General features: G+C 45.6%; 1 protein-coding gene across 1 annotated transcript; it reads left to right on the plus strand.

Moving 5' to 3' along the window:
* The first annotated feature begins 2,962 nt into the window (after positions 1-2,962).
* LOC120064787 (coiled-coil domain-containing protein 63-like) lies at positions 2,963-8,194 on the plus strand. The gene is made up of 8 exons (XM_039015391.1): positions 2,963-3,085; positions 4,593-4,774; positions 4,884-5,068; positions 5,216-5,433; positions 5,586-5,660; positions 5,846-6,038; positions 6,397-6,588; positions 7,185-8,194. The coding sequence occupies exons 1-8, from the start codon at positions 2,963-2,965 to the stop codon at positions 7,328-7,330; spliced, it is 1,314 nt and encodes a 437-aa protein (XP_038871319.1). The 3' UTR covers positions 7,331-8,194.
* Positions 8,195-11,348: the final 3,154 nt, after the last annotated feature.

Genomic DNA, 11,348 nt, shown 5'->3' on the forward strand with positions numbered 1-11,348 from the left:
ACTGACTGTTGCAAAAATGGCAAAGTATTGACTTGTGAATAATAATAATAATAATAGTAAAATGGCGCCGGATGGGAAGGCTGCCATCTTATCGGCTCTTAACCAACCATGCTATTTTGTTTGTTTGTTCGCGTTGTTCGTAACTTGTTTTGTACATAATGTTGCTGCTACCGTGTCTTATGACCGAAAATAGCTTCTGGACATCAGAACTGCGATTGCTCACCTCAAACTGGACAAAGAGTTCTTCTTCAATGAGTCGGACGGGAGGGATATAATGCAGACACCCAACCAGGTCCATATCCCCGTTATTCGCTGGAGAAGGTAACACAGATTTCGCGGAAAGAGATCAGGGTGCCTTGTGAGGATCATGCGACGAGTGGCTAATCTGCCCATGCCTTCCGTCCTGCTAGCTAACGTTCAATCTCTGGAAAATAAATGGGACGAACAGAAAGCACGTTTATCCTACCAACGGGACATTAAAAACTGTAATATCTTGTGTTTCACCTCGTCTTGGCTGAACGACGACATTAAGAACATAGAGCTGGCGGGTTATACACTCAAGCACCAGTGACTTGGTCTATAAAAAAGTGGTCAGATGAAGCAGATGCTAAGCTACAGGACTGTTTAGCTAGCACAGACTGGAATATGATCCGGGATTCTTCCGATGGCATTGAGGAGTACACCACATCAGTCACTGGCTTTATCAATAAGTGCATTGAGGACGTAGTCCCCATAGTGACTATACGTACATACCCCAACCAGAAGCCATGGATTACAGGCAACATTCGCACTGAGCTAAAGGGTAGAGCCGTCGTTTTCAAGGAGCTGGACTTTAACCCGGAAGCTTATAAGAAATCCTGCTACGCCCTCCGAAGAACCATCAAACAGGCAAGACTTCAATACAAGACTAAGATCGAATCATACTACACCGGCTCCGACGCACGTCGGATGTGGCAGGGCCTAGAAACTATTACAGACTACCAAGGGAAGCACAGCCAAGAGCTGCCTAGTAACACAAGCCTACCAGACAAGCTAAATATCTTCTATGCTCGCTTCGAGGCAAGTAACACTGAAACATGCATGAGAGCATCAGCTGTTGCGGACGACTGTGTGATCACGCTCTCCGCAGCCGATGTGAGTAAGACCTTTAAACAGGTCAACATTCACAAGGCCGCAGGACCAGACGGATTACCAGGACGTGTGCTCCGAGCATGCGCTGACCAACTGGCAAGTGTCTTCAGTGACATTTTCAACCTCTCTCTGTCTGAGTCTGTAATACCAACATGTTTCAAGCAGACCACCCTAGTCCCTGTGCCCAAGAACACTAAGGTAACCTGCCTAAATGACTACCACCTCATGGGACTCACGTCTGTAGCCTTGAAATGCTTTGAAAGGCTGGTCATGGCTCACATCAACACCATTATCCCAGAAACCATAGACCCACTCTAACTTGCATAACGCACCAACAGATCCACAGATAATGCAATCTCTATTGCACTCCACACTGCCCTTTCACACCTGGACAAAAGGAGCACCTATGTGAGAATTCTATTAATTGACTACAGCTCAACGTTCAACACCATAGTGCCCTCAAAGCTCACCACTATGCTAAGGACCCTGGGACTAAACACCTCCCTCTGCAACTGGATCCTGGACTTCCTGACGGGCCGTCCCCAGGTGGTGGGGGTAGGCAACAACAAATCCGCATTGCTTATCCTCAACACGGGGGCCCTCAGGGGTGCGTGCTCAGTCCCCTCCTGTACTCCCTGTTCACTCATGACTGCACGGCTCCAACACCATCGCTAAGTTTGCTGACGACACAACAGTGGTAGGCCTGATCACCGACAACGATGAGGCAGCCTATAGGGAGGAGGTCAGATACTTGACCGTGTGGTGCAAGGACAACAACCTCTCCCTCAATGTGATCAAGACAAAGAGATGATTGTGGACTACAAGAATAGGAGGACTGAGCATGCCCCCATTGTCATCGGTAGGGCTGTAGTGGAACAGGTTGAGAGCCTCAAGTTCTTTGGCGTCCACATCACCAACAAACTAACATGGTCCAAGCACACCAAGACAGTCGTGAAGAGGGCACGACAAAACCTATTCCCGCTCAGGAGACTCAAAAGTTTTGGCATGGGTCCTCAGATCCTCAAAAGGTTTTACAGCTGCACCATCGAGAGCATCCTGACAAGTTGCATCACTGCCTGGTATGGCATCTGCTCTGCCTCCGACCGCGAGGCACTACAGAGGGTAGTGCGTACGGCCCAGTACATCACCGGGGCCAAGCTTCCTGCCATCCAGGACCTCTATACCAGGCGGTGTCAGAGGAAGACCCTAAAAATTGTCAGACTCCAGCCACCCAAATCATAGACTGTTCTCTCTGCTACCGCACGGCAAGCGGTACCGGAACGCCAAGTCTAGGTCCAAGAGGCTCCTAAATAGCTTCTACCCCCAAGCCATAAGACTCCTTAACAGCTAATCAAATGGCTACCCGGACTATTTGCATTGCCCCCCCCCCCCCCCCCCCCATCATCTATGCATAGGCACTTGAATAACTCTACCTACATGTACATATTACCTCAATTACCTCAACACCGGTGCCCCTGCACATTGACTCTACCGATAGCCCCGCTATTGTTATTTACTGCTGCTCTTTAATCATTTGTTATTTTTATGGCTGATAAAACTTTTTTTTTTGGTATTTTCTTAAAACTGCATTGTTGGTTAAGGGCTTGTGAGTAAGCATCTCACTGTAAGGTCTACACCTGTTGTATTCGGCGCATGTGACAAATAAAATTTGATTTGATATTTATTTATATAGCGCTTTGCATAATACAGATAATCTCAAAGATGTTTAAAAACATAAGTACATGTAGGCTTAATTCTTGGGCTGGACAATGCATAGAATGAATAGAGTTCAACTCAATTCAACTTTATTGATCCCCTCTTCCCTATGGAGATGAAGGAGATGCAGACCAAGCTGTTGCAGAGGAAGAAGGAGATGGGTGGTAGGATCCGCAGCCTGAAGAGACCTCTTCATCAGAGGAAGCACATCCGCATCATGGAGGTCCGTGTCAACCAGGTACTGCAGTCATCACCACACAACCCTACATTTACAGTCACACTGTTGACTGTTTGATTTGTTTGCCAGTCATCACAGAATCCAACATCTATTCAACAATCTTACATTTATACAGTCACACACAAATCAATCACACATCACAAAACCGTGGCGGTATACATTCAACACTCACAAAATCACACAAACCTACATCCATTCCACACTTGTTATGTGTTTGCTATGAATCAGTTATGACCAACATAAAATGATTCTATATACACTGCTCAAAAAAATAAAGGGAACACTTAAACAACACAATGTAACTCCAAGTCAATCACACTTCTGTGAAATCAAACTGTCCACTTAGGAAGCAACACTGATTGACAATACATTTCACATGCTGTTGTGCAAATGGAATAGACAAAAGGTGGAAATTATAGGCAATTAGCAAGACACCCCCAATAAAGGAGTGGTTCTGCAGGTGGTGACCACAGACCACTTCTCAGTTCCTATGCTTCCTGGCTGATGTTTTGGTCACTTTTGAATGCTGGCGGTGCTTTCACTCTAGTGGTAGCATGAGACGGAGTCTACAACCCACACAAGTGGCTCAGGTAGTGCAGCTCATCCAGGATGGCACATCAATGCGAGCTGTGGCAAGAAGGTTTGCTGTGTCTGTCAGCGTAGTGTCCAGAGCATGGAGGCGCTACCAGGAGATAGGCCAGTACATCAGGAGACGTGGAGGAGGCCGTAGGAGGGCAACAACCCAGCAGCAGGACCGCTACCTCCGCCTTTGTGCAAGGAGGAGCACTGCCAGAGCCCTGCAAAATGACCTCCAGCAGGCCACAAATGTGCTGCTGGGTTGTTGCCCTCCTACGGCCTCCTCCACGTCTCCTGATGTACTGGCCTGTCTCCTGGTAGCGCCTCCATGCTCTGGACACTACGCTGACAGACACAGCAAACCTTCTTGCCACAACTCGCATTGATGTGCCATCCTGGATGAGCTGCACTACCTGAGCCACTTGTGTGGGTTGTAGACTCCGTCTCATGCTACCACTAGAGTGATAGCACCGCCAGCATTCAAAAGTGACCAAAACATCAGCCAGGAAGCATAGGAACTGAGAAGTAGTCTGTGGTCACCACCTGCAGAACCACTCCTTTATTGGGGGTGTCTTGCTAATTGCCTATAATTTCCACCTTTTGTCTATTCCATTTGCACAACAGCATGTGAAATTTATTGTCAATCAGTGTTGCTTCCTAAGTGGACAGTTTGATTTCACAGAAGTGTGATTGACTTGGAGTTACATTGTGTTGTTTAAGTGTTCCCTTTATTTTTTTGAGCAGTGTATGTAAGATGTACCCAGTATGGCCACGCAATCTGATTGGCCGAGAGCGAGGCGTACATAGCCATGCTAAGACGATGTTCAGTGTAATATATTAAATTCCTCATTGATTTGGTTCAAACTGGTTTGCGATGTGTTTTGTGATTTGAGCATCATCTCTATAGTGTTCTTATCCTGTGGTCTTGCAGGCCACTAAAAGCTTTGACAAGTTGCTATGCAGCAACCAGGCATTGCGTGATGAGATTGACCACCTGCGGCACCAGAGGTGCTCCTTCGCCCTTATGTACCAGCGTCTGAGCAGAGAGCTACTGTCCCAGCACAATGTCATGGAAGACCTCGTGGAGAAGTCTGTCCTTGCCTACGACCAGCGGTCAGAGCCACAAACACTATGTCTGTGTGTGTGTTTGTATGTGGTGTGGAGAAGTCTGTTCTTCTTGCGCTTGCCCAGCTTAAAAATGTGGGCTGTGTTTGTTTTCTAGGTCCGAGGCCCTGGCCCGCATGCTAGCTGTGAGGGAGCGTAGCAAGAAGGACACGTCTCTCTGCCACACTGAGATGACTGAGCTGAAGAGGGTCATCGACCACGAGATCAAACTCCGCAGCTTCATGGTCCAGAAGTCCAAGGAGAGCGTCCCCATAGGCGAGGACGAAGAGGCCAAAAAGAGAAGTACGTTTTAGAATCACGCTTAACATTATACATCCTACAGTTGTTCATTGAATGGTTTCTTGTTTAGCCTAGAGGCTAGAGGCCTTTCTTGAGCTTCATCAACCTTCTTGATCGATGCTTCATGGCAGTGTTTTGTCATTGGTGCAGGGGCCGAGCAGGCTCAGCGTGAGCGAATGGGAGGAGAGAGTCTGGAGACCTACCAGGCGGTGCACCGGCTGCTCGTGGAGGTGAGCGGCGACAGCGACCTGCGTCAGCTCGGCAGGACATTTGTGGAGAACGAGGAGAAGAGCTTTGCTTACTTCAACTACATCAACGAGCTGAACAACAATAGCACCATGCTGAAGGACCGCATCAACAAGCTCAGGGTCAGGGTCCACACACATACACGGCATGTACGCATGCATGCACACACACAAACACAGGATGGGAGTTCATGTGCTGTAAGCTTGGAAAACTAGACAACTTATAAACCTAGACAAGGTTATATGACTGTGTTCTGCTGCTATCTCCCCCACAGACTGAGATCCTGCGCTTTGAGCTGGAGAACAAGCAGTATGATCAACAGTGGCAGGGCCAGCTCAAGGAACTGGAGGTAAGGTTTTCGTTTTTAGGAAGTTTTAGTTTGACTTTGCACAACTTTTCACTGCTCTAATGTGTCTGCTGGTGCTTCCTTGTGCATTTCTCTGTCTGACCATGCCAATCAGTTTCTCTCCCCTATATCAATCTGTGTTCCCCTTCATCTTTTGACTTTGACGTTTTGTATCTGGTCCCTCTCAGAGAGAGCTGGAGCAGCGTCGTGGCCTGGCCAATAATTTGGAGAGCCAGTACACTGTGGTTCTGAAGTTTTTGGATCAGCATAAGACGGCCATCGCCCACCTGTTTAACAAGATGAATTGTAACCCTGCTTCTATCATTGGCAAGCTGGGCTGCAGCGCTCAGGTCACTGATGACAATGTCACCCAGTTTATCGGTAGGTGGACATTGTTGGACAACCCCTCTCTCTCGCAGCCTATTGGCAATGCTAAAGCTCTCAAAAGAACAAAGATTTTAATGGATTCCAAAGAAAAATTCACACACAGATATTCAAGTTATTACCATTTTACTATGCCATTTCTAAATAAATACCTGGTAATTTCTGTACCATCAAATAAAGTGTATCCAAATTGGCAGTACAGTCAGTGTATGTAACACTCACACAGTATCTCACACAGGCAAAGCAAAAGTGGAACATGTGGAACTCACCAGACTTCTAGAATGAGCGACACATACTCACCACTAGACACTGACTCATCCCCTCTCATTCTGTCCTGTCCTCTGCATCACCACAGGTATCCTGGAGGAGGAGATGCACCAGCTGTCGATGTTCCTGTCCCAGTGCAGCTACAAGGAGGCCGAGGAGATGGAGCTGCCCCCTCAGAACCTCCTGCTGGTCAGCTGCAGCCTGCTGCCCGCTGTGACCCCCTCTACTACAGAGGCACCCTCCTTTGACGACAGCACCACTGAAGCACTACTGGGCCTGGGTCAGTACTGGTACAGTAGAGCCTGCACCCCAAATGGCACCCTATTCCATATATTGTACTATGTTGTGCTGTTGCCATGTTGTGTTGCTACCGTGTTGTTGCCATGTTGTGTTGCTACCGTGTTGTTGTCATGTTGTATTGCTGCCATTCTGTGTTGTCTTAGGTCTCTCTTTATGTAGTGTTGTGCTTTCTCCTACATTTCTATTTTTAATCCCAGCCCTCGTACCCCAGGAGGCCTTTTACCTCTTGTTAGGCCGTCATTGTAAATAAGAATGTGTACTTAATTGACTTGCCTAGTTAAATAAATAAAGGTTAAATAAGTAAACAATACAGTATAGTGCATTACTTTTGACCAGGGCCGATGCACTATATAGTGAATAGGTTTCCCTTTGGGAAACAGCTTTTAATAAACTGAAGACATTATAAAGGCAGTATAACAACCTGTTGACAGTGTAAATAATAATATAATATGTATATATGTAATATCGCGTAACATTTTCCTTAAAGTCAACACTAATCGCAAGTGACTTTTAATACTTCAAGTGGAGTGTGTCGGTGTTGTGCTCCATTAACTTTGTGTGTGGTGTGCCTTACAGGCAGCGAGCAGCCTCTGGACTTCCAGACCCTGCGTGAGCGGGTGCTGCCCTGGGTGATGCATACTGAACAGGGTAAGGTGCCCAAGGCCCCATCCGCCCCCCTAAGAGGAAAGAAGAAGGTGGGCTTCAACCCCAAGTCTGCCTGAGCAGGAGCCTCTGACGCTCACAAGACATGGTGCTCACATACTGCGTTGTTTTAATGTCAATGAAACCATTACAGCATTTAGCTTTAGTCCTTGGTCTCAGTAATCTGTTCATTGTTCAGTGTCCTTTGCCCCCCACCCCCACCACTGCTTTTGAACAGGTTTGTTCCCATTGTTGGAGGAAATAACACAGCTCATCTAGACCCTTATCCTGGTACAGGAAAGATGCCCTAGTTTTGGGCAATGAAATACCAAATGGTGGGTGGCTCAGGGCTTTGCACCTCTGCGTCAAGGTCTCTCAGCATGGCCAGGCACCACCTCAGTGGAGTAACAACAGGCTTTACGGGGATCACTGGCTGACAGCTTAGTGTCTGCCCTGCCTTTGGGATGCATCATGCGGTGTAACGTTACCCCGTAACCTCATGACATGCACTAAAATAAACACTGGGGCTTTGTCTTTACAAACCAAACCCCATGTTTTGATGGAGAGTGTTAGGCCCCTCTGTACCTTGAAGACCAGTGTGATGCCAGAAGACGGCCATCTCTGCTACATCACTGGCTCTCATTGCTCCTCTCTAAATACAGAAGGCTACATGCTCTTAGTCTTAGGGGATCCATAATGTTCTCAGCTGCTGGGCAGGACTGCTACCAAAACCAAACTAAAACCTTGAATCAGTTTATAAACCAGTAGAAAAGCTCTCCCTCACTGAACAGATCATTTGAACCTCACAAACTCTCCTCGTGGGCTGTTTGTGCGTAAGCAGCATTCTCCTAATACTATTTTCAACCCATACTGATGTCATTAACCCCTGATGTAAACTCTCTTGCTAGTGATGAAACCTTACAGATTAAAAGGTATTGATTTTGTGTATGACTTATTTACAACACAGTGTGGCTGCAACAGTTATGTGATCAACTTGGGCAAAATAATTGAGGGAAGCACACATCCATTGATACATAGACTTGATTTGTTGAGTTGATACAGAATATCACTTAAGATGACATTCGTGCCAATATGTCATTCAAGTAAACAAAGGACATTGAATATATATTATGCTGTCTAAGGGGATGCGTCAAAATAAACATTTATTGGCATGAGGTGCAAGAAGTAACAAACTGAGGATCTCTCGACAAAAGTTATTTATTGAAAGGTGATCAGATTGTAAAATAGCTATTGAATATGGATTCAACCATTTGTCTGACAGACCATTTACACACATCTGGCTTGGTAGTTTGCTTAACCACTGCCGATGACGGGAAAACACAAGCAGATGCATCACAGGTGGCCAGTTTAAAAGTGTAGAAGGTAAAGGCCAGTGAGTTTCCCTCTGGTTCTTTCCCTCCTCTTCCACTGTGGGGCTGCAGGTGGTGGGGGCTCTAGCTATGGTCTCTTGGTATAGGTGACCTGGGAGGGGAAGTGTGACTGACAGACAAAGGAGCCAGTGAATTATACCGGGGTGGTCCACATCACCTGATCTGAGGATGTAAGTGGGCGGGGCAAGCACACAGGACCGTGGGTGGAGCCTGGAGATGATAGATGACAGCCGATGTTTTGATGATAGAAATAGAAGCTTTAGAGTCTCTAGTCAAGAGCTTCTATTTCTGTCACTGACAGACACGCTAAAGGAGCAGTTAGTTACTCCTGGTCCTTCTCTTCTCCATGTGTGATGATGTGGACAAGGTTTTTGTAGTCTAGATTTCCTGCCACGTCTGGTGGGAAGGCTGCAAACATTTGCTCCATCTAAGAAAACCATCAAGATGAATTAGTGACTCAAACACTGACACATCATACACGTCACAACAGATTCTAAGCAAACACACAACATATTCATATATGAACTATGTTGTTACCGATTATGAGTGGCTATGAGTTTAATGAAAATTGTTTGTCTGCTGTTGATAGATAGTCGTATGTACAAGGGGTCCAGGGCTTGTGTGTGTGTATATACAGTATATAGCTTATAGTGTGTTTAGGGTATGTTGGTTGGACTCTAACCTCTTCAGGAGAAAATCTGTCCGCCTGTGTCGTCAGCATCTCGGTCACACTGAAGAGGAGCAGGAACAATGTGTTTAGGATTACATTAACCTATAATCTATTATACCCGTTTACACACACACACAGGGTATTCACGAGTCCTTCCTCAGGACCCCTTTTCCTTCAGGATCTAATACTTTAAATGTGTTGAGGATAGTTTCCTCTGGATCAGCGCCTACACAGAGATCACCTCTAATTAGAAAGAAGTCGATGGGAGGCAGACATTTGGATAACATAGACAGTAGTTACAATACAGAAATAAGGAAGGACAATGTCAAATTACAATTCAGGCAACTCATTTTGCAAACTTTTGGGAGAAAGTGACATTCAGTACTGTTGCAAAATGTAGCAGGACGTTTAAACAACTGAACACATCCCTTGTTTGCAGAATGGGTTATGCACTAGGACCCAGACAGAAAGGGGTACAGGGGGACTGTCGTCATGGTAATAAGGGGAGAGGCAGATCCTTACCTCCTTGAACTCCTGGATTTGAGACTGCTCAAAGATAGAAAATACATTAGAGTTGGCTCCCTCTGCTGACTTCTTCTTTGCCTTCTTGGGTGCCTTCGGCGGGAGGTGGAAAAGGAGTAGATCCATGAAGCCTGGTGGGTTGATCTACCCTGAGTTGATTTATGCTAGGGCCAGTTAGAGACATATATTAAGAGAGTTCGGCCAATGTGGTTTCTGCATCATGATGCATTTACATTTTGACACTACAACATTCTACGGCAGCCATGTTAGTTCTCCATTAACATTACAATGGGGAATATTTAAACAATGTTGTGTAACTGAATGTCTGGAATTAGAACAATATTCCAAAAGTTGGCCTAACTCTCTAAATATATGGCTATGGCGCCCGTGTTACTTAGGACACAATACAACTATTGAGATAACAGTTTTTGACAGGACCACCCCTGAACTAACTAAATGCTATGAATTAAGGGGTTATCCTGCCCAACGTAAAATACACAACACTTTAGCATTGTATTACTTAAACATATAGGATGGAATACTAAACATACACTATGTATGTGTTAATCATGTTCCAACTGTTAGAATCTAACACACTATAAACAAAGACGATGAGAATACTTTTAAAGAAAATGTTTCAGTATATCAACTATGTCAAAACTGAAATATCTTCATGGAAATCTCCAGATGGACAGACAAATGTTGTTCTTCGGAATGCAGTTTGTTCATTTCTTTCAGTTTCATATTCAGTATTCATCCTGAGTAGAACATGACATCGGACATCAAATATCTCTATCAAATCAAACAATCTACCAACATTTGTCTGTTTGATCTCTCACACTCAACTATGTCAAAGGGGTGGGGGTAGAGGCAAGGGAATGTGATACTCTGCTGCATCCTTAGAGTAGACAAATGTAGAGAGATAGACAGTATATCATTAGTTTGATGGTTAGCTTGAAGAACAGCTCGATAGATTGTCCTATTTGACATAGTTGAGTGTGAGAGATCAAACAGTGGAACAGCACAGCACGGGGCAGGCACTTACCATGGCTGGAGCTGGAGGAGAGAGGAGATGGGTGTGTGATGAGCAGAACAATGGGACTCCCAAAGTGCCACTGAACAATGGAGAGGGATTTGTCTTGTCTTATGTAGCCTACATGTACTCCATTCTACTGGCCGATATAAATAAACCATGCCTTATTTAGGAAGTGACAGGTAACACACACACTCAGAGAACAATCCCTTGTGCCCCCTTCCCCAAGGTTCATTCTCAACTCTCAGAGTGGAATAACAGTGGTTTAGAATAGCAGGACCCTTGCATGCTGAAGGTTAACGGAAGCCAATACTTAATCTCCCTTTCCTACCCCTAGAAAGCATGGCCTATCCCCCTAGCTCTCCTACTTTACTTTAAAAGTGCTGCTGACTGCCCGAGTGTGAGTGATGATGCATCAATCCCCATATTGGGAGGGTAGACAAAACTAGAGGAACTAAAAACCAGCTGTTGAGTCGTCGTGG

The sequence above is a fragment of the Salvelinus namaycush genome, chromosome 20 (genome assembly GCF_016432855.1).
Source record: "Salvelinus namaycush isolate Seneca chromosome 20, SaNama_1.0, whole genome shotgun sequence".
NCBI classification, from domain to species: domain Eukaryota; kingdom Metazoa; phylum Chordata; class Actinopteri; order Salmoniformes; family Salmonidae; genus Salvelinus; species Salvelinus namaycush.